The 24,487-nt window shown below is 46.9% G+C and overlaps 1 protein-coding gene across 1 annotated transcript in view; it reads right to left on the reverse strand.

The window, feature by feature from the left end:
* SHANK3 (SH3 and multiple ankyrin repeat domains 3) overlaps nt 1–24,487 on the reverse strand; it is a 341,151-nt gene that overhangs the window by 39,838 nt on the left and 276,826 nt on the right. The window contains exons 18-21 of the mRNA XM_026071167.1: nt 13,683–13,818; nt 9,829–9,909; nt 2,241–2,368; nt 1,116–1,221 (exon numbers count right to left, since the gene is read on the reverse strand). Of these exons, the coding sequence (XP_025926952.1) occupies nt 1,116–1,221; nt 2,241–2,368; nt 9,829–9,909; nt 13,683–13,818 (451 nt within the window). The remainder of the gene's footprint in view (nt 1–1,115; nt 1,222–2,240; nt 2,369–9,828; nt 9,910–13,682; nt 13,819–24,487) is intronic.

Here is a 24,487-nt window from a genome sequence, read left to right on the forward strand (position 1 = left end):
TGTGCTAAATACACAATCTGTTTTGGCATTACCATCGCTTTCAAATTACACCTTGGGGTTAGTTAAAATCAATACTTGATCACACAACACACTACTTTCTTTTTTGCCCCCTTTCTTCTTGCCCCTTCTCTAGGGGCTTCTCTACTTAAATAATAACTTACTCTCCCCAGCTCCAAGCTACATAGCCCTCAAACATTGCTAAAGCTAGGGCTTTGTCATAAAAATGAATCAAATATATAAATAATTATGCGGAGCAGTGACTCCCAAGCTGTTCTTTGTGAAGAATACCCCAGCAAGGCTTAATGTGAGGGTGTGGTGCTGCAGTGTGGGGCGAGGGTCTGTCTCCTAGTGGCACCGTGTACGTGAATGCCCCAGTGAGATCTGAGGACTGCTCACTGTGGCCTTATGGACCACCAGTGGCCTGTGAACCTCTGGCTAAAACCCACTGATACAGAAAATCAAGAAGATGATTAAATGAGACCAACATACTGTCACTGTGCCACCACCCCTCATTCACTCTGTCCTCTCCTCAAATCTTCCTCCTCAAGCATATTTTTGGTTGTAGTTGTACTGTAAGTCTTTGGGGACAGGGTCTAAAGCTCCTGATACAGTCTGTAGACGAGTGCCTGTTACAAGCCCCTATCCTGTTTGTTCTTAGAAAATGTCAGTCGTTACCTGCTCCAGTGGCTCAGTCTGTTACAGTTCATGGTCTTAAGCTCAACCACCCATGTATTTAGCACACTGTGCTCCCAGCCCAGCTGCAACACGGGCAGACAGAAAATCATCCATCGATCTCAGTTTGCAAGCATGGAGAGTGGGAGAAATTTCCCTACCCCYGGCAGTCCCACAAACAGAATCACAGAAGAAGGGACCTCTGGAGGTCTCTAGTCCAACCTTCTGCTCAAAGCAGACCTAATGTCAATGTTAGATCAGGTTTTTCAGGACACATGCAACTTTCATTTAGAAATCACATTACACATCCACTCTTAATAGATTTCAGTTATAAGATAGTTAAGGAGGGCTGAGTCTTTTCTGTAGGCTCAGGCGCTGGCATGAACGCTTCACAAGGACTACCTCTCCTCTTTAGGAACTGATTTCCCCACAGTTTGTCTTACCTACAGATTTTGTTCGTGGAATTCCTTTGCGCAGTGAAACGTGGGGTTTCTCAGCTCCTGAAAGGACCCCTGAATGTGCTGCCATACCCTGGCGTTCAAAGAGTGACTGTGAAAGGAAAAAAAAGGAAATTTCCATTCTTGACATCTGTGAAAATCAGCTGAAAGGAAACAATACTTCATCTTAGTCCATCTGATTCTTCTAACTCTGGATGAAGTTGGAGCTATAACACCAAGTTAGTTTGCACATCAGACCCTGTCCCTGTAGTGCAGCACCTGCAAGCAGGCTCTCAGACAGCCTAACAGAGGGAAGGCTTCCTTGGAAACAAGTACTGACTCCACAGTTTACCATAATCCCCTTCCTCGCTCCTGCCTTCAAAAATCTGTCTTCAATGTTTCTCCATCCAGAATGTCTCCAGAATTTGTGCCATTAGCCCTTTAAAGGATAAATCCTTCCTTCTTCTCTCCTACTTGCCTGCTTCCCCTTGCTGGTTCTTGAGCACTTTGTGACCATGGTGTGATAATACMTAGGACCTCCCTGGATTTCAGACTGCTCCCTCAAGGATTGGTGGCAGTGAATCTAGACACAGCAGCCTTCCTTGTGTGTGAAGGTTTCAGACAGACCAATCTCTGTTCAGAATCATCTTGTCCCATTTTATCTCCTGTTCCAGAAGCTGCCTCCCACTGCCTGCAGTGTGCTTTCAGAACTCAGACTAACCTGGAGCTTGCATCCTCACTCCTACTCCATCCCTCTTTCCCCTCACAGACTACATTTTTCTCTTTTATAATGTTTCCTAATAGCCAGGTTCACATCCTGAAAATCTCAGCCAGACTAAGCTCTCCGACTAAGCTCTCCACCTCTTCTTCAGATATATTCTTATATCCTTCCTGTCATCAACCTCATATTYGTGAAGAAGTGCTCAAAAGCTTGGGTCAGCTCTTCTACCACCCGTCTGGACTCCTGCTCTCTCTGCACCTCTATCTTCACCCAGACTCTGTTTTCCACTCCACCCTGTGAAACCACTTCCTAATCCAAGTCTTTTGCTGCCCGCATTCAGCATATGACCCAGTACTTTGTGCCCTTGCACCAGTCCCTTCCCTCTCCCACCATAAGCCCTCCTGTCTCACACTGATTTCTGCTGGCGTGATGCGCCGGCTTGTTGGTCGCTGCTTCACAGTGGCTGCCCTAGAATCTGCTTCGACAATGTCTGCTCTCAGCGAGGGCTCAGCTGCTGCCAAAATCTCATCCAGTTTCTCTGAAAATCCAAACATAAAGGCAAACCAGTTAGCAAGGGCCATTGTATCAAGACAGATCCCCTAGGACAAGCCCATCCTCTTTTGTGTGGTTAAGTAGAGAGCAAATTTCCACTTTTGGAGAATGGTTCATAGGCCTGTTGAAAACAGAGTTTGAGAAAGCTGCCATTCAGTCTTCTCCTCCCCAACCAGCCCTGCAAACAAAGATTTCTTAAGCATCCATAGAACAGCCCACCCATCCACTATGAGAAACCAAGCACCGACCTCACACACATGAGGGAACTCCAGCTGTCAGCACAGCACAGCATAAGCAGTGCTGTACGGCTGTACTACTGCACTCTCCCATCCCTACTGCATCTGTGCAGCTGAGGGAACTTTTAACGTTTTATCTAATGTTTGAGTATTGACTTGCCAACGCTCAAGTTTGGGAATCTGCTTCTAGCTGCAGGGTTTTGAGGAAGCCTATTTGTTTAGCTTAAAAGAGCAAATTTTTGCCCATATATATATTTTTTTGATATTCGGATTGAGATCAAATCCCCCCTAACTGGGTTAATAGGGGGAGGGGGGCCAGGGTGACTCCAGGTAATGGGAAAACCCAGATGTCACAGGGAACATAAGCTATGTAGAACATCGCAGAAAAGAACTGCCCAAGCAACTCCATGGGAGTCAGTCAGGGTTCAGCAGCAGTTAGCAGCAAACTGGGATGTTTTCTCCCTGATTGTATTAACAGGCCTTAATGGCCCTGACCAGACTCACTTGGGGCCTCCCTGCACATCCCCTGCCCAAGGGCCCAGGAGCTGCATTTACGCTCAGGGCTGGGGCTTTGGTCCCTGGCTGAGCTATGTTGCAGGAGTACCTGTCTGTGGCGCTATCACAGCTATGCCTGTGCCTGGCCATGGACCCTGCTGATCTGCACCCCAACCCATGGACCAACTTCCTAGCTTGACCTTGGCCTTGCCTTGTCGTTATGGACCTGCCTGGCAATCACTGGGCTGTGTCTGACCCTGATTACCCTCACCAGACCAGGTCCTGACCTGATTTCACGGCCTGACCTCAGACCTCTTCAATACAAACTTGTCTGATGATCTCGACTCTTGGTTGAACCTGACTACCATCCCCAAGTCTGCCCTGCTCAACTTGCACAGACACTGTGGGGCTGGGCACCGACTGGTGCAGCCCCTGGCCTGTTGGCCGTATCATGCTTGGTCCTGGCTCCCCATCCTTTAAGAGCAGCTGGCTCTTGCTGCTCCCTAATACCTGCAGAGCAACTGTTCTGCATTTCTTTCATACCACTCAGCGCCAGGAGGGCTTACTCACTCGGACAGAGCTGCTGGCTGCTATGGGGATTTCCTGTCTGGGGTAGTAAATCTTCCTGAAACTCAGGACATTGGAAAGCGCAGTGCTGAGACACTGGCTACCATAACCACTGAGCCTTCTTGAGCTCCCTCTGCATGGAGCTAGACAGGGTCCAGCACAGAGCCAAGCTAATAGAGCTTGCTGGGGTGGTGCTCAGCTTACGTAGGGTCTGTTGGGGTATGGCTGCCCCTGCTCCTATGGGAGCCACGTGCAGCGTTAGTCTTGTAAGGCTGAAAAGCTCTGCCTGAGTTCAGGTAGAGCCTTCTAAACTTCTGGTCTCCATCCAGCCTGGCTGTTGAACTTGGGACTGTGAAATGTCACCAGTGTGGTGCGGTGAACTGCTGATCCTAGTGACCCAAGTGACCTGTAGAGCTCTGAGCATCAGATATGTAATCCTATGAAACCCTACTTGGGACTGATATAACTCATTGGTCAGCTTCTGCACCTGTGTGCGTTCTGGTCACAGGAGCTGTCTACTTTTAGTATTTGTAAGACAGCACTTCTGAGTTATAAAAATTAAAGCCAAGTCCCAAACATTTCAAAACACCTCAAAAGTCCAGTCTGAGGAGGAGTGAGCCCAGTGCAAACAACAACTGGCAAATGGTCTTTGCCAAGGGGACTGTGCATGACCTCTGAAGCCAACACCATTGGTGAGACTAGGGACCTGTGCATATTCCAAGCAAACAGCTCAGGTCAGCTCCTGAATTTTATTGGCACAGAAACCTTCAGGCCTTCATAGCAGACCTCCTGATGCGGTCACGCACCACGTTTTCTCTGGGAGATTTCACAATTCTTTGCCCTCACCGCCAGGTGGGACTTGCACGGTGCAGTTACCACACCAGTCTCAGGATCGCTCAGCTTGCACAAATGGGAGCTGGCTCAGCCCTTATTGCTAAACACAGCTAAACAAGCCTGTGAACCTGTAACAGCAACTGGCCATAGGCTGATTTTTAAAAAGGAGCATTTACTGGAAATGTGCCTGACAAGTGTTCCTGAAAGTTGCTCTGGGCAGCGCTGTAGTTACATTCAGTTTCAGGACCCCTGTGCTGTGAGAGAAGTAACAGTAAAGTCTTAGCCCTCTCACTCTACCTCAGTTTCTGGTTTTATTCTACCTTCAATCTCCTAGTGCCACTAGAATGCAGGGAAACGAATCGTCACTAACTGTACTTTGAGTCTGTCATGCCTTTGCAGGAGACAGAAAAGCATTCTTGAGTGTATCCTGTCTGCCTTCAGGCTGCTGGTGGTGGGAGATGAGGCTGTGCTGGACGTGCCCTGAAAACCAGGGCCTCTCCAAGGATGGTCCATCCTAGTTCTGACTGTCCAAAGTCACAAGCGCTCTCCACCACACACTTGCAGTCAGCCATCTTCAATGTCAAGACATTCCTAGTGATCTTCTGCTGATCACTCTGATGCAGGTGGCTTCTGCATTACCTCTGTGTCTGAGAGTACTGAACGATCTGCTCTTTATAGAGGTGGTCTGGGGAGGTCATTCATAGACCTTCTGTTTCTAAGCCCTGCTGGGCTTCTTCACTACTTTATCATCCTTACGATGAAAGAGTTAGTCCCTCATATTTCCTAAGGCAGAAATAGAGTTCTGCTTCTGAAAAGATGAGAGTTGGGGTCACAGCTCCAGGCTCCCTCCCCTCTACACTGTTTCCACGTTAGAGAAATGCAGTGCAATGTGTTGGGATGGGATGAGCCTTCCTGTTCTATTTAGGATTTTCCATTACTGGCTCTCAGCCCTGGCAAGAACATCCTGTCTTTGTAATGTCCCTTACTCACTGTCCCCACTGACCCTGCATGGTGCAGTTGTATACAGTCATACTCGATCCAGCTTTACCCCAGCTTGCTTGGGCACTGATAACGGGGCCTTCATGGTGGTTGGCCCTCTTCACCTGGAGCCAGAACAACTGGTAGTCAAACTAGCTCTTCTCCAGGTTACTCAGGTATGCCCTCGGAGCTGCTATCAAACCCTGACTGAAGAGCAGGTATGTCCTCAGGTTCTTCCTCAGTGTAGGACCGCTGGGAGAAGCAGGACATCCTGCACAAAGGCAGAAGCAGAGGCAGCGCTTGCATTTCTGAATACAGCAGAGCATGTGGCTGCTATTTTATCTGATGGAATTCCAAAGTCTTGATCCAGGGGCTGAAGGAGACTGTACTTTAAGATCCTATAGAACATTCCTGTACAAGGTATATATTCACTGAGGAGCAAACACAAAGCAAGCGTGGGGAAATCAGACCTTGAGCTTCATTGTGCCTGGGCTGACAAACAGAAATTCCTGTCGGTGCACAATGTGACCCCACAGTGTTTTGCCTTTTTGCTGGCCTCTACTAGAGATGTATATGGTGACTGCTCCCTGCTGTTGCTGCACTGGGAGGGGAGGTTAGCTCTGCAGACCTCTGCCATTACTCAGGACTTTCTTTAGACTAAGCTKGCTCATGACAGCCAGGGGATGGCAACCTGGGGCCAACTTCTTGTGATGCATCATGACCTTTCTACAGTGAGGACTGGGATGCTTTTCTGGGTGTTTGACAGGGAAAGGATGAGTCCCAGGATGTGCAGTTTCACTCACCCCCTTTTCTTCTCCGCATGGAGGCTTGGAATCAAGAAACAAAACACAAAACATGAATGGCATGCACAGTTCCTGCTTTCATTCCCAGCCTTATCCTTGCTATCTGCTTCTTTGCTTCTTCCCCACACTCTCTCCTGCCTCCCAGCATGCTGACATGATCAGGCTCTGACAGTATAGTGCATGTCTCTCCCTGCAGGTGCCTCACAGTGCGGCTCTCCAGATCAAGGTTCGGGCAGTGCTTGGTCCTGGCCTCAGGCCTACTTCTCAAATGTGACTGGGCAGCATCATGTGCAACCTCCTTAGCTTTACTGCCCTTCCGTGGGAATACAAACGCATGTTCTGGCGCTGTGCTCTGGCATGAAGTGACACAGGCCAGGCCGATTCCCCTCTGTGCCCTGCGATTAGGCTGCACGGTTGGAACTAGATCTGAGCTGACTCCAACACTTCTTTTTACTCCGACTAGCAAAAGAGAATGATGGTCAGGAAAGGTGTGACATCAGAAGGAAGTAAGATTGTGAAGAGGCCTGGATGGCATTTAATGCTTGAATTGTGGAGAAATCCTTTTAAAAGCTTTTAATCCCTCACTGCTCACTGAGAAGAGTCAGCAGTCTCGCATACAAGTCTCCCAAAGACAGTCTCCAGTCAAAAGTCAGGACTGGGGAACAGGAGTACTTTGTTAGCAACTTACTAGGAATCTGCTTTTCCAGGAGCACTGGTACAACACACAGCCTAGAAAATTTTAAGATAGTACCATGGGCACATGAGATGTACTACAAGCTGCAAGAGAGGGACAGGCTGACACCTCTCTTCAAGGAGAAAGAGGCAGGGATCAGCCAATAAAACCCCTTTTATGGTGTTGCAGGCAGAAATGCCCTTTCACTAATATCATCTTCCCCTCAGAAAAGCAGATGGGAGGCAGGCTGGGCTCTAAATTTGCATACCACTGAGCTGCAAGGATGCTGACCTGCACTAAAACCCTCCCTTTGCAGTAAAAGCAGGAAAGGATCAACCACTAAGAGACAAAGTGAAAGAAGAACAGTCCTCCATTTTCCCTACACCCTCTCCCTGGAGATGCGTGATGGGACTGGCTATAAAACACTCCCTGTTCCACAAGATATGAACTAGGTACTACTCTAAAACTTCCTGGAAAACATGGGGACTCAGAGCAATTACTATCTATAAATCCCCCTCCTGGGAGATATGGGGCAGATGCTTGCTCCTAGTCCCTCTCAAGGTAGAAGGGAGGCAGAATCTAGATACAAAATTCTCAGGGAGACCTGGAGGACTCATCTTTAATATATTCTCCGGCAGAGATATTTCTTTGCTTTTCGTGACTTCCCTTTCCACGAGTTTGCACCCTTCCCCGTCATGCCCAACAGCTGTGCTTGTCAAAACACATGCAAATTGTGCACCATTCCTGCACACCTGTGCAGGTTACAGTTTCCAAGGTGCAGCCTGTCCCGTGGTGATGTCCCATGTTCCACTTGCACATTTATGCACAGTTACTTGCAAGGCAAAGTGCCACGGTTTGTGCGTCTGTCTCTCTGCAAAGGCATGCATATGAAGTGTGCCAGTCTTTGACTTGGGCCTGGCATTCTGTGAAGATGGGCACATGCAGCTAAGGAAAATGTTCTCACAGAAAGCAACATGCTGCCTATCAATGCAAGCAGACACTTATCACACCGATTAGAAACTGCTTTCAGTACCAGTAACTGGGAGTAAAAATATGAACCGTGGTGCCTGCGCAGTATCTGCGCAAAGGGAAGAACAAGAAAGTGGAAGAAACTGGCTATTCTAAATCCTCTCCTAATGGCTACCACTAAACATAGTACTTTTTCAGGCTTAGCGACAAAGGGTCTGGAAAAATGGGGAACAGGCTAGGGTGAAAAACAGGGCAGTGCGCTTAGCATAAAATACATCACTTGATACAAACCCTTAAATACTGATTTCTTTCTTCAAGCCCATGTTTGAGAGCATGAGCCTTAAACCTCAAGGTCTATTTCTTTCAGGAGAACCTTGCAGGGTTGTTGTAAAGCCTGGACATGCATGTATTATGGTGATGGAAACACTGACTAAAAACAAAGAGCGCAAGGGTCAAGCCAAAGCCCAAGCAGGGCAGAGTGGAGTGAGAAAGGTCACGGACTTTGTTTTAATGCCCTAAAAAAGAGGATAGTGGTGGGGTCAGCTGCCTAGACTTCTGTCTCTCAGGTGGTCTCCTCTCAGGCAGGACAGGAGTCTGCCACACACAGTGTTTCTGCCATGGCGAGCAAGCACATCTGTACGCATTACCACATTTTCACACAGCAAAGATATAAATACAAATAGTACAAGCAAGAGCCAGGACAGTAGGCAGTGCTGAGAAAGGTTCCTTCTTTAGCTCTACCGATGCTCTAATTCTAGTCTTCTGGCATATCTGATTCCAGCCATGTGTCAGCCCTGAACAACCCATCTCAGCAGAGCCAAATACATACGCATCAGAATTGCAAGCCAGAGTTTGACTGTCCTAAGAGGGTGCTCGAAAATCAAAGGGCAAGGAGGTTCCTCGTGCACCTTCCGGTGCCAGAACTTTAGATGACCACCACGCGGGCGTTCAGCTAAGCAGCCTCCCTGAACCACGCAGCTGAGCTGGCATGTTACGCCTCCGCAGAGGCACCTTGTCAGCTGCCCTATGGCCTTGGTAGCGCATAGGACACAACGTGCTTCAAAATGTGCCGTTAATTCGATGTGCAAGAAACAAACTGCAGTCAGAAGGCTGTGGGAACGCTGACACCCATATGGCCCTGAGCAGGTCTGAGGCTATCCAGGAGCTCTGCGGGGAGACCAGAGCACTGGGAAGTGTGTGGGCTCAACAAGGTTGCTAGAATACGTGGAAGAGTGAGGGGCTTCTTCATGGGATATCTGAAAGTGAGAACAGAGGGAGGGGGTGGAGAGGCTTTGAGAGAATACAGGAACATGTAGATGCAAGCTGGGATACCAAAGCATCTGGAAACGTGGGTAGGCTCTGTAGTGACAGCAGAATGTGTGAGCATGTGTGCATATGCATGTGTGTGTGTAAGGGGGGAGGGGAGGGGGTGTCCATGGGGATGCCAGCTTATCTGGCAGCATGTGGTATCTGCCTAAAGGTAGAGGAAAATAAAAACAACGGGCTGATAAGACTGTGAGAGGGGCAGGGCGCCTGGAAGAACACAGGCACGAGGGACACCAGCCTTTCCGCAAGCAGACGCAGAGGCACCCAATTTCCCTTTCCCCAGTCTGTCTCTCTGAGGAGGTGGCAACGAAAAGGTGGATTGACTCTACCATGAGCTGCTCCCCGAGTCTGTGCTGCTGACAGTGACTCTCAGTCCCCTGCACCCCACACACAGCTAAGCACAGCAGAAACTTCAGTGCGGAAGGTACAAACACCACCTGGAGCTCACATTCATGCACACCTTAGGAAAACGAATGCTGAGGGTGCTGCTTGCTCTCGCCACAGCCCACGCATGCTCATCATGCACCTCTGCATGCACGCACGTGCCCCCATGTTGCTTGCTTACCTAGTTCTTCCAGCTCAGCTGTCATGGACTTGGAACGCAGAGTCAGGGTGGTACTGGGAGCTCTCTTGGGAGGTGGCGGAGCTGAAAGGAAGAGAGACGGCATTTTGCATTTCTTGTCCAGGAACTTACGAGGAGTGGCCAGATGTAGATGCCACTTCTTCTCCACAGCCTGGATCTCCTCGTACTCGCGGGATGAGGAGTCGCACTGCTGCAGAATCTTATTGAGGCTGCGTGTAGAAGCGAACTTCTTCATCGTCTCGGTAGCTTAGTCCCGAAGGCATGGGGCAGGCCCCCGGCGCAGAAGGGCTGGTGGCTCCTACAAGGAAGTGAACACTGCCCAGGGTCCCACGGCCCTCAGCAAAGGAGAGTCCGAGTCATGTCCCTGCGCTGCTCATGCCCCCCTGCAGCTACAGTAGATGCTACGGCTATGAAAGCCGCTTTCTCAAATTAAATCTCTCAGGCAGCTGGCTGCCTGCCTGTGGGACTCAGCAAACAGCTCTGATGGCTGCTTCCCCTCCACACACGCCATGGGTGGAGGGTAGGAGGGAGAAACAAGTCCAGGAGGCCTGATTTTCAGTCTCTCATTCCCGCCTCATAGCGGAGCGCATCGCTCAGCGAAACAGCCACCCACCCTCGTCTCTCTCTCTCGATTCAGTCTGTATCCAGGACTGGATGAGGCTCCCCAGGCCCTAGCGAAGCTCTGGAGCTGGAAGTCTCTGAGGCAGGCGGATCAGACACATGGCTCACCACGCGGCAAGCCCCGCAAGACGGGGGCGCGGCGCTACGGGGCAGCGCTGGCCGGAGGAGCTCCCTCGCCAGGCCTGCCGCGGGCTCTGCCGGAGAGACAGAGACGGTCCATGCCATGAGCCCTCCGGAGCGGAGACGAGTTGAAGGCTTTTCCTCTTCACTTCGGGTGCCTCCTCCTCCTCCTCGCCCGCTCCGCTGTAACAATACGGGATTCAACGCTCTCGGGCGTTGCCATGGGAACCAGCGCTTCAGGCTTGTGCTGGAGCCGCCTGCATCAGAGACCCCAACAGGGGCGGATTTCAGGCAGAAAGCGCTAGTCCCACACAGGCCTCCATTACCGGCAGCGAAAAAAAGGCAAGCCCCGGGCTCGGGAAGGAAGGGGGCCCGGCGCCTGCCCGCAGCGCTGGTGTGCCCCGCGGCCGCCCCGCGGCAGCGGCAGCAGCGGTCCCGGCCGGCGCTCGGCGGCCGGCTCGCTCTCTCGGCACCCAGGGCGGAGGGCTTGGCTCCACGCTCGGCCTCCGCGCTGGGAAGAGCAGCCGTCCGGGTCCTCGGGCCGAGCGGCCGCGGCCAGAGGCAGGAGCTCCGCCGCGGGCAGCTGCTCGCCGCAGGGAGATCGAGGGCCGAAAGCACTGGGAGAAGCGGAGAGCGGCACCCACAGCGATCCCAGCAGYGCTTCCTGAGCCTCAGCCTTTCCCACGACTCGTGCTTTTGTGCAGCGACAATATAATTACAGCTCTTCGTGTCAGCACGCAGCGCTGCCTCCCTCCCCCACTCCTCGCGTGTTGCCTTTGGAGCGCCTCAACCTCCATCCCCGAGCGCCTGGCTCCCAGCCACGCTCCTCGGGAAAACGCTCCTGCCCCACCGGCTCCCTCCCGCCACAGCCGGAGCAGGTGCAGGCAGGGTGCCCCTGCCCCTGCCCTGCGCAGCCGGCTGCCCCCAGATGTGCCCCTGCTCTCCACAGCTGGATATGCTTGGGATGTCCCCTTACCCACCACAGCTGCTGCCCTCAGACGTGTCCCTGCCCTGCACAGCTAGCTATGCTTGGGATGTGCCTTTACCCTCCACAGCTGGCTGCACCCAGATGTGCCCTGGCCTGCACAGCTGGCTATGCTTGGGATGTGACCCTGCCCTGCACAGCTGGCTGCCCCCAGATTTGCCTCCACCCCGCACAGCTGGCTACCACTGAGATGTGCTCTTGCCCTCCACAGCTGGCTGCCCCCAGATGTGCCCCTGCCCTCCACAGCTGGCTTCCCTCAGGTGTGCCACCACCCCGCACAGCTGCCTACCCTTGGGATATGCCCTTCTGCTCCTCAGCTGGCTGCCCCCAGATGTGCCTCTACTGTGCTCAGCTGGCTGCCCTTGGATGTGTCCCTGCCGTGCACAGCTGGCTACTCCCCATGCCAAGGGCTGCCTTGTCCCTGCTGGCCACGAGCACAGCAGCCCATGACCAGACTGTCCCTCCRGCCCAGCCTCTAGCCGAGGTTCTCGGCTCTGCTCCAGGACGCAGGGAACCATGGGGCATAGGCCAAAAAGCCTTCCAGAGGCTCCACAGAACTTTCCGCATGAGCAGTCCCAGGTTGGGCCATGCCCCCAGGACCCCCCAGCCCATGGGGCAGCTCCCATCCATGGCAACACCCCAAGCAGGGACAGGCTCCACCCTGAAACCCCCCACGTCCCTATGAGGGCTGTTCTCCATCCTGACACCTCCCACAACACCTAACACCCCCACGGGGACTACTCTTCACCCCCAGAGTCCCCCTGGGGATCATTCACCACCCTGTCACCCCTACACTCTCATGGAGCCAATTCTCCACTATGACACCCCCCCAAACCTCTGTGGGTGCCGTTCTCCACCATGACACTCCCCACATCCCCATGGGGGTAGTTTTCCACCACAATACCTCCTGCACCCCTGTGGGACAGCTCTCCATCATGACACCTCCTGCACCAGCAGGGACATTCTCCATCATGACATCCCCCGCATCCCTGCAGGGCAGTTCTCCACCATGGCACCCCCCAGACTCCATCRTAACCCCCCCTATCCCCAACAGGAGCAATTTTCCACCAATGACAACCCCCCCACCGCCAGCAGGAGCAGTTCTCCACCATGACACCCCCCATACATGCAGCAGGAGCAGTCCTCCATCATGACACTCCCCCTACTCCCAACAACAGCAATTTTCCACCAATGACAACCCCTCACCCCCAGCAGGGACAGTTCTCCACCATGACATCCCCCATATGTACAGCAGGAGCAGTTCTCCATCACGATGCCCCCCTACTCCCAACAATAGCAATTTTCCACCATGACAACTACTCAAGCCTGGCAAGGGCAGTTCTCCACCATGACACCCCGCAGACTCCCAGCAGGAGCAGTTCTCCATCATGACTCCTCTTACCCCCCCAAACAGCAATTTTCACCAATGACAACCCCTCACCCCCAGCAGGGGCAGTTCTCCACCATGACATCCCCCAAAGCAGAGGGAGTCTCTGCTCCCTGAAGCCCATCTGCCCCCCAGGGCAGACTGCCTGCCGGCCGTATGGGTCACCACCTAGGCTGTAGGTGCCAGAAGCAACTCTGCTCCTGAGGAGGAGCCAACTCTGAGCTTCACTGAGAGCAAACAACACCAGAGTGAGAACAGAGCTGTCGGCGTCCTGTGGCCTGGTGCCGAAAGGGACTTTCAGGAGGCTTGGCAGGCAGCCCTTGACTGTGCCCAGCTTCCCCGGCAGCAGCTGCAATGCTCTGACTCAGCCTCCCCACCTAAAGACCATCCTGACTGCATCACTGCCTAGTTACATCCCCGCTACAACGCACATCCTGGTTTCAGCACAGTTCATCGGTGCTACGCGCTCAGGAGTTTTCATGCCCTCGGTAAAGGGTGGCTCCACTTTAAGGGGTGAGTGCCAGACTGGTGTGGGCAGGTATTCTGCACACAGTGTCCTCCTTTCTCAGCAGCCACAGCTCAGCAGCCTTGTCAGCTGTCCTCACTATACATCTTGCACGCTGCGCAGACTTATCCCGATAGGCCCCCATGCTTCTGCATGKCTGCTTACATTTAAGCCATGCAAACCCCACTATTCAGAATACCAGGAAACTCTACACCTACCCTTTTTCCGAACAACTTCTTCTGATTCTGGCTTGCGGCTGACGGAAACAACCTTCATCACCAGGTGATTCCCCCCTTGCCGGATCAATGAGACCACCTGCTTGTGCCCCACCTTCACCACGTTCACACCATTCACCTAGGACACAAACAGAAACAGACCAGTATAAAAACTGCCTATGACACAGAAAACAAGCAGAGAGCAATACTGCCCGATGACAAGACCCGAACCAGGTGATTTTGCATCTCTGCAAATCTGTTTATGCTCCATCATAGCACATTGTCATATTTAAACTATCCCTGTGGGATGTCACCTATTTGTGACCTCAACCTTCTGAAGAAGCTGCAGCTGGGAGAGCTGCAACAGGCCAGTAGAAACCAGCATGCACCAGGGCTACCGCCAGGTAGCAAGAATTGAACTTCCACCTTTCTACTGGGCTGTCAAGACAGATCACTAAAAATTGGGCATTTCCAAGTTCTGTCTGCGTATTTGGCAATTGTATCGAAGGTTCCTGGATTTGCAAGCCTCGGGCTGTGTTCCAGGCCTACGAGACACACTGGAAATGCACTTGCATCAGCGTAGAACAGGAGATGGAGTACAGGGCCTCTCACATGGAACAGTTCAGCTGCCCTGACTTCAACAGTAACAATCCACATTTCGCAGATGGAGAAACTTATCTGGGCAACCCAAAAATACAGCCCCTCTAGCTGTCAGCAAGTCGATCAAATCTTTCCAGCAGCCTACAGGAGACGTACTGGAAGCTCACTCATGTCACTGTTTTTAGTGCAAGTATAATATATCAGCTTCTTAGATAATAAGCACTTGGTTGTGACACGACACTAGGTAATAAGACTAAGACAGGAAAACAAGAAATAAATAAAAATGAAGTCTCACTACTTAGACATTTAACAAGCAGCAATGAACACAGGGYTCGCCACTGCATTAACAGAATGGAGCCTCACTCTGGAAACCGAGGCTTAGGTATAATGGGGATGAGAATGCCATGGTTTAGACTGTCCACAGCCGGAAAAACCGGCTTCAATTTTTGTGACTCAGTTACCCACTTTCTAAAAAAAAAAAAGACTGGCCTGCACACTTTGGCATTCGCTTTTTACATCCCTTGTATATTCCAGGGCTGCTGTTACTGTAGACATTAGATAATTAATGGTGGCAAATAACAAATGTGATTATCTATGGGCAATACTACTAATGGGACTACTATGGGCAATATAAATGTTTATGCTAAGAGAACATATGCTTCCAGAAGTGAAGCACTCAAAAGCTAGGTAATGACAGATTTAGGTTGTCCATGCAACATTAATTTTGTCACCCTAAATTTAAAGACCAGAAGCATTCTGTTCTCTCTTGCATACCACAGGCTTTTGAATTTCACTCAGTTATGCCTCTCATCAGCCCCACGAAAACGTTTTCAAGTCTCTGCTCCAAGATACCAGGAGATGGAGAATCCAGCCCTTCCCTGAATGTTTGTTCCAAATGTGTAGCAATTCCCACTGCTTAAAAAAAGTCTCTTCCTATTTTAAACTAGCAAGAAATCGATTTTCTGTCACTGGTTCTTGTCATACCCTTCTTTACTGCACAGTCCCACCCTCCTTACTAATAGTATCATCCTCTGCATTATAGAGCACATATACTGTGATCAAATGCACAACAGATTAAAATGCAGAATGTCCARGATGTTGGAAACTTTGACATTTCAAGAATGCTTTTTTTCTATTTGTTTCAAATACAGCTGGAGATGTTCTGTCTTAAAGTAAATAAAGTCTAAGGTGTATTAATTAATACTAATTCAGGGTAGATTGAACTGTTGTTGTTTAAATAATTAAAAATATGTAGGTTATTATAACATTTGCAATTTGTAAGCAGTACTGCTGTTTCCTACGAAACAGCATAAAAATATAAAAATGAAAAAAGGCATTGAACTAAATTCTGAAATGGAACATCAACATTTTCTAAGATATAATGCTTTTAAAATTATTGTTTTATTTCAAATATTTCCCCCATTCAGTTTTCATGAAAACATACATTTTCCTCAGAACATTTGATTGTGATGAAATTACCAGTGTACTCTAGTTAAATGACCTCTTAATCTTCTTTTTGGATGAACTGGATTGAATGATTGAATTCTGGAGCAGCGTTATCCTGTATTTTCTCCTGATCCCAAAACACTTCAGTGGTTATTCTTTGCAAGCTCTTTAATTTTTTAAAATACATTTAAACAGCAGACATCAGGGCTGCATGGAGTATTCCAGTACTGATCCCACTTTTTTGTCTAGCTTCTTTCATCTAAGGATCTTATTTGTACTTTTGCCACAGCACTCAGTGAGTACTCACAGCATTCATGATCCTACAGTCATTTCCAGAGTCACCATTTTCCTGGTTCCTGCCTCCCATCCTGTGGCTTTGCCTTGCAGTGCTTTTTCCTAGATGCAGAACTACATGTGGCTGTATCAATCTTGTTTTATGAAGTTCGCCTTTGCTAAGTGGTTCAGCTCACTCTGCAGATCTGCTCCACTCCCTTGTTACCAAACACTTTAGACCTTAGGTCATCTGTAAATTTAATTAGCAGTGATTTCAGGTTTACTTCAGAACATTTATGAAAATACTAAATAGTACCAGCTCTTGAACTAAATCCTAGACAGACCATCTAGAAACAGCTAGCAAGTGATGCTTCCTCACTGACAATTACTTATGAAGATCTGTCATTTAGCAAATTTGTGAACCATTTAACATGTGCTCCACTGATTCTGTTAACCACTAATTTTGTAATGAAAACGTTATACAGCAGTAAACAACGGCCTTACAAAAATCTATTACGTCTGAACAGTTACCTGTCACCTCAAAGAATGAAATTAATTTTGTTTTATGAGACTTTCTGGTCTACCCTTTAATTCTTTATCAGCTGACTACAGTACCTGCTTGTCCATTTTTTGCCAGCAACTGATACCAGCCTCACAGGTTTATAATTAACTGGATCATCCTTCTTGCCCCTTCTGAACATTAGCACTCTGCTAGTCTTTTGGCATTTCCCCAGCATTATAAAATTTAAAAAATGAAAAAACATAAAAAATTACCACCTGGAAGATGCTGACAGCTTCAGTTACTAATGGATTGAAAAGTATTTCATCATCTGCATGTGATACATGCACATCACCCTGCTCCTTTCCAAATAAAGAACAGAAATATTGATAGAACACGCCTATGCTTTCTGTTTCATTTTTAATCATCCGAACATGTCCACCCAAATGGGCAGCAGTTTGGATTTTTTAGGTTACTAGAATACAGACAGAAGCAAGAATGAGAAGTTTTGATCCTGAGGGCTGAAAAGGTGAGGTTTTCTCCCCCTTCTCCATCCTGTTGCAGCACTTCTGGCAAAAGCCAGAGTGTGTGGTCTCGAGGGGAGCATTAGCTGCTGGCATTGCTTGGCAGAAGCGGTTTGGTTTAGACCTGAGCATTCATATTCTATTAGTATTTTGGCAGGCTGTTGAAGTTTTTGCTGACAGCTCAAGTGACAGATGGAAAATGTTGATTTTCAATTGTTTATAACTTAGTAAGATCTGGGATGAAGAAAAGGTATCAATGTGGTTAGAGAGCTTTTTGCCCAATGTGTCTCGAATGTGACAATACGTGAACAACTCCTAGAAAAAGCCGTAAGAAACAAAATCATAGACAGCATTAGGCAATTTTATTCTGCTGTTGGGCATTCCTTGACTGTCCAAAGCATGAAAAAGCAGCAGCAGAAGAGATCAACACTAGCTTTATTAAGCATGCTAAGGAACCAGCTGTGAAAGACAAGGAAAAATATGACATTCGGCAATAAGTGCAGAGATTCTCAGTGCCAGGCTTACCTGGGGAAGCTGAAAACCTGACTTGACTGTGACTCTCCCAAACACCCTTGGCCAGAAGAATGTCAGCCCAAAGCTACAACCAAACTGGCCAGAAATGTGCCAGAGCTGGGTTAGGTTACAAGATCTGCAAAGAAAATCTTGATCATTGGGGTCTGGAATGTGACAACAACTTGGCCTATGGAAAAAAATAACATGACTGCTGCTGACCAAAACAGAGGGAACAGCACTCTAAAGGTCTTCCAGATGACAACCTTGAAGTATTTGTCACATTTTGCCAAGCCATATGTGAAAGATGGAATAAAAACAAGCAGGTGCTCAAAAATCAGGAAACTGCAACTCAGCCTGACGAGCAACAATCATGTCTTGCAGAAAGCAGGTGAGAAAGCAGTCAAGAAGCCAAAATAAAATAGAAGGTCAATGATGAATGTTATAGAGCAAAGCTAATCACAGAGGAAATTGGTCAGACAGTTGCATGTACGATGCAGTAACGTCTGAAAAGAAGAAAATATTCCTAAACAATATGAAGTCCTGATTCACACCTGATTGTTGGTGATACCCAAGAAGATGAACTACCAGACTCTGCAACTGTGAAGTTTTTTGGTTAAACACTCATCTGAAAAAAGTTCCTCTAATGGTTCATTTTGAAAATTTCAAAATACAAAGGGAAGAACATGTTGGAGAAACAGGTTAGCTCACAGTTGGACACAGCTGCTTGGTGAGGATGCCCAGATGTTAGAAATCATGATTATGGCCTGGAGGAAGGCAACAGATCAAGAATCAAATCATGCAGAAAGCGGCTGCAAAGCATAAAAGAGCATACACAGGAATCTGAAGATACTATGTCAAAGTTTGTGGTTGATATAAACTCTTCTGAATAACCAAATGATGTATCAGTGCTGAWGAAATGCAGGAGGACTCCTCAGACTGAGTTCATGGGCAAAGGTGGCAAATGAGCATCCATGTAAATAAATGCAAAGTAATGTTTCAAGGGAAAAGTCGTCTGAACCCTGCTACACGATACTGAATATGCAACTGGTGGTTACAATTCCAGAAAGGTCTTGGAGTCAGTACTGACAGCTCTCAAAATTATGGTCCCAGTGTGCAGCAGCGGTCAGAAAAGCCAACAAAATACATCACCAGCAAGGAGACGGAGAGCAAAGTGGACAATGTCATTTGGGATTATGTCGATCCTGTATGCACACACCTTCAGTGCTGTGTGCGGGTCTGGTCTCAGCATCTCAGGGAGGAAGCCACGGAGTTAGAGAAGGTCCAGAGAAGGACAACTAACATGATCGTGGGCATGGAGCATCTGCTCTACGATGAGAGACTGAGAAGGCTGGTCTCTCCAGTTTGGAGAGGAGAAGGCTCAGGGAGAGACACAGTCTAGTACTAGGAGGAGGGGGCACTCGATGAACTACTAGTGGCAGGTCAGATCAAAACAGACAAAAGCAAGTACTTCTTTATGCAGCAGGCAGTGAACTTCTGCAGCCTGCTCTCATGGGAGGCTGTGGAGGCGGACAGTACTGGCAGATTCAAAAAGAGACTAGATGCATTCTTGGACAGCAGGTCCACACACAGATACTAACAGGACTCAGCAGGGTCATTCCTGCTAATGTCCCCAGCACTGTGACTCTGGATGCTGGAGGTTACAAGGAGAATGGACCACCCAAAGTGGCCAGGCACATGCACTCTCCTTAAATAACATCTCCTAATGCTGCTGTCAGAGACAGGGAACTGGGCGAATGGACCATCAGTCTGGCCCAGTGGGGCACTTTGTACGTTGTCTGATCCCTCCCAGCAGCTGATAGGGATATGAGCCTTTAGCAGTCTGTCATAGGAGATAATGTCTCCATTCTCCTGACTGTCTCAGTAGCTTTTCTCTGCTCCTGTTCCTGCCTGAATTCATCTTCCTTGAACACAGGTGTCCCGGGTGGGATATCACTCCAGATGAACTCTTACGCGCCTAGTGTAATAGTACTAATCCCTCCTTGTGACCAACCAATGAACACCTACAATGGAAGAAGGCTCAGAAGAGACAGGCAAAGGCTATGCGCTCATGAAGCTCAGGGAAGAATCAACGGAGTGACTAACCACAGCTGTTGCAAAGAAAGCTGAACTTATATCTCAGTGCAAAGGGGACTGGAGGGTGGCCTTCGTTCTACATAAAAGACTATATCAGCTGAGTGGGTGAGCCGGCTGTATCAGTTGAGTGAATCAACTGACTGCATCAGTTGAGTGGATCAACCAGCTGTGTAACTGTGCATCCCGAAGTTAATGAAAAGAGTGCAAATGTCTTCCTGAGTGAGCCAGACCAGCATGGGTGGGGCAGAGTGTATGTGTYGATCAGAAAAACTGCACAGATTTCACAGTTATTTGCAGATGACCTCAGTGTTGCTGTGCTTCAGATTCCTTCCCTTCCTGAAAATTCTGAAGATCTGGAGTTCAGATTATTTTTCTGCAGATGGAATTCATCATATATTTTAAAAGAAACTGTTCTTATTTGTCCATGTTTCCTGTCTTTCGCCATTTAGTTACTTCTCTGTTCTTTTATATATTAATTTTGCTGATGTCCTGAATGCTTATAACTCAGATAATGTATGGAACAGCTAAACTGATTTCTGCCTACCATGGTCTTCCACTCTGGCTCTCCCCTTGTGCTCCTTACACTGCTGTTGGCTGCCCAAGAACACACTTCTAACAGTGATCTCTTTTCCTTACTTTAATTTTTGCTCCTAATCTAGATGCATGGAAGCCTTTTCCCTCTTTCAGCAAATTATCTCCTCTGATGAGGATAACAGGCTTGCTAATTCTGTAAACTTAGGTGTATCTATTTGTCAGCAGGAGGAGAGACTGGTACCTTTGCCACTACTACAAAGAATGAATAAAAGAAAGGAAAAATTAAAAGGCCACATCTCCAGAAGTACTTTTGGGACCATAACAAAACCTGTACCCACCTTCCTTGAAAGCTACTGCCTGCTCATGTGGTGGTCTCAGTCCCCACAATTTCTTGAAATATAAATCCGGGTTCAGCACAGCTAGCTACTTTAAAGCATTTGAGGAATCTTCCGCTTCAAGGAAATGTCACCTATGTGGAGATCAACATTACATTCAGCAATCCCTAGCATGGTGCAAATACCGCTGGGACAAACTAAATGTTCCTAGTTAAGGTTAGACTATGGGAAAAAGATATAAAGAACAGCTTTCTCTATGCCCTTGCAATCAGTTAATGGTTACTGATATCCAAAGTTATGATAATGTAACATTTGATTGACGAAGGATGACAAAGATGCTATCCTTGTAGCCTCAGCAAGCATGCTGCAGTCCCATTCCAGGCACTTCATTACCCAAATGATGTTAACCAATGAGCAGTTTAGAGAAATGCACAGTATTATCAGAAAATTAGGACTGAGTTCTGAAGAAAGACAGAAAGAACCAAATTTATTCATTATGTGGTATCTGTCTGTACCTTCACAAAGCAGAACCTAAGAAGAAGCCTGACCTGACTGTGAATACCAACACTCAGCTGAACAATGCAAATTCCAAGGAGTAAGAAGAATTACTTAAAGGAGTGTGAACTCTGAAGCCAGAAGTAAGTTCGTTCTGTTCCAGAGCTTAGTTACAGCCATCTACCAGGACAACAATGAGTTCACGAACCAGGACATACCCAGACCAGCAGACAAAACCCAGGGTGTTTGGGGGGAAAATCTTCACCAACAGGAAAAAACTCATATATCACTCCAGAGAACAGAGTGCTCTGAACTTCTGACTGCCAATTTCAGCCTTTCAAAGAATTCAAATCTGAGAAAGGTTCCAAAATTCTTTAGATTGTGATTTATGTCACAAGCTGCTCCTTGTGAGATCTTGACTGTCTTTCCTACCTCTCCCACAATCTCATTCTCTGGACATAGCACGTATTGGTGCAGAAATACTTTGAAATGGGATTTCACTAAAATTCATGACTGCAGTATCCAGGGGAACTTCTGTAAATACATTGAGATCTGCTGTGATCTGTCTCCCTTCAAACCAGGCAATGGAATTAAACACCTACACACCAGAGTTATTGCCCCTCATCACCCTTTGTTCAATACACTGAACAAGCTGAATTCCTCAAGTCTCACAAGCCTTTTTTCATCTCCTGAAGCATTTTGAGGGCCTTTTTTGAACGCTACTCAGTAATTCCAGATTCATCCTGAGGTGTGAATATCTGACTTGCACAAAGTAATTTTTGGTGGTTTTCCAACACTGCAGCTAGATATGCAAGTTCACATCCCTCTTGAAGTTAATGTCCTTTACATATACAAACAAAGTATCTCTGTCATATCCTACACAAGCAGATAATTTTAACACAGTTATCTTGGAGATACTCATGTCCTTTGCTGAGTTATTTTTTCCAAGGTAATCTCACACCCTGTAATCTGTATTCTCTGCTTGCAGATATGTTACCTTGCATGGTCACTGTAACTCTGCTGGAATGTGACTATTTAAGGGGGAAAGCCAGATCACCCTGTAACAGAAACTTGTCTTTATTGTTAGCTATTCCACCAGTGTTTGTGGTATTTCCAATCCTTATAGATACAGGGTTTTTGTCATTATTTTGAACATGGATAGAAGTGTTCAGCTGCTGCAAACAAAAAATTTAAGGAAACCTTTTGAGGAATGGACCCACAGAYTGGTACATTCTCCTTAGCAGAGGTGTTCTGAAATTTGTCATTGAATGACTTTCTAATGCATCTAAGACATACTCTCTCTGTTAACTCCATTTAATTTATTTATACATATCATATGGTTATTAAGGAGAAGTCAAAACACACTGTACAAACAGAGTCCTCATTTTAACCAGGCCTATAAAGCTGTCAAGAAATACAACAGGTCTACTTCCATCTTCCATGGAACCACACTGTATGATATTAACTGTATTTTCATTGTCTAATTCTTTGTTGATTGAGTTCCAAATTAAATTCTTCATTATTATATCCAGCACTGATGCTAATCTAAACAAACTATACTTTCCTGAATCACCTGGAATAGAAACAACGCTCTACCAATCCTTTGGAAATTCACAGATTATCAAGAGTTTTTAAGTATTAACATCAGTGGTTCAGGCAACTCCTCAGCTAGGCTCTTTTAGACACTTGGGTATATGTTATTCAAGTCTGTTAATTTGAGTATGTTTATTTTTAGCAAATACTATCTCACTTTCTCCTTGGTTACAGCTGGGAAACTTTCTGTTCCAAGCACATCATATGGGATGGATACATCCTCCTGATTTGTTTCAAAGTCAGAACAGAACATTTCTGCCTTTTTTTTTTACACCAGAATATGCAATTTTATCATTTACATGTAGAAATGGATCTCTACCAGATTTTTTTTTGCTTCTAATGCTCTAAAATTTCTTATTATCTTTACATATTGGCCTTTGATATTTTCTTTGGCTTCCTTTATCAACCTCCTACACATTCTAGCTCAAATTAACTGCATTTCCTTCTCCTTTACTCACTAACCTTTCCAATAAGCAGGGGTATACATGTGTCAGTGAGTAATATTTAGCTGCTTCTTCATTATCTCACTAAAGTGGGTGATGTCTTGCCCAGCATTTTTTCCCTGACTTTTGGGCTGCATTTAGCAGTGTGTCCTCAAATAACACTTAGATTTTGTTAATTATGTAAAATTTATATTCCCAAACACCAAAAACTCTGAGGTTCATAAAAATGACACCCTTTCATCCTCAGGAGATACTTATGGGTTGATGACATACTCTGCACATGATAAGCATAGCCAAATCCTGACTATCAGAGTAAGAACTACACCTGTAAATTTTCATTTGAGCCATCCAATTTTTTTAATCTGTCAAATGAAATCAATATTAAATTACATTATCTGACAGCAACAATATTTAACTAGTAGCAAAAGAGATAACAAGAAAATGTTCTCCTGTTGAACTAACCTCTTACACAACAGGTTTTCTGCTTACCCATAAAGAAAGATAACTGATGAGGTCTCTTCAGTACCAACATAGACTATTAACAAAGAATCCTCTCCTACCGGCCTAAGAACATCCCTGTGATATCCTGGGTCAATTATTAATTTCAATCTTCTTTTCTTCTAATGATGCTTTTGTATGACTATATAATATATATCTAAATAATGAAGACATATAGGTATAAATTTATATCCATATTTGTATTTAATATCCATAAGTTCTGTGTGTACATATGCACATGTGCAATGCATGTATAAAATGAAAGTGTACTTAAGAAGGTGGTTTTCTACATCACTAGGTATATGATCTTCAAGGGAAAAATTCAAGTATCTAAAAACAGGCTCAGAGGAAGATACAAGGCTAGATACTATAGACAGCGTTCTTGAATTCTGGTCAGATAAGGGAAGATTTTCAAATCCTACTAGGAAACACTAACTACTAGTCCTATAACTGTTGCACTTTCACAGATAGATGTTATTCCACTGACTCCAGCTAGCCAGGTGAACATAAATTGCATAATAAAGTAATTGTTTGCATGGATTTCATTCTGGTACTGGGCATAGAGAGGCAGTCATCTGGGTACTCTGTGCAGTAATTAGCAGATTCAAATTCCTCTTCATCCAAAGGTATTCCCCCCCCCCAAAAAAAAAACAAAAAAACCCATTGCTCTGCATGACCATCTGAATCTTTGGAGTTTGAAACCTTCCTTCCAGAAACACAGCATCTTTGTGCAGAACTCCAGTTCCTGTTGAATTTCATCCAGCTATATGATATAACAATCACATTCATTCCCTTAAAGATTTTAAAGATTATCTACTAGTAACTAGAGGTTCTTCAAGATGCATTGTCCACAAGCACTTTCACACCCTGGTTGGGTGTACTTCCAAAGACTCAAGCCCAGATACTTTTTGCCTTAGTAGTACCTGTAGGATTTACTGACCCAGGCTGTCTAAATATAGTA

The sequence above is a fragment of the Apteryx rowi genome, unplaced genomic scaffold (genome assembly GCF_003343035.1).
Source record: "Apteryx rowi isolate R43461 unplaced genomic scaffold, aptRow1 scaffold_322, whole genome shotgun sequence".
NCBI lineage: Eukaryota > Metazoa > Chordata > Aves > Apterygiformes > Apterygidae > Apteryx > Apteryx rowi.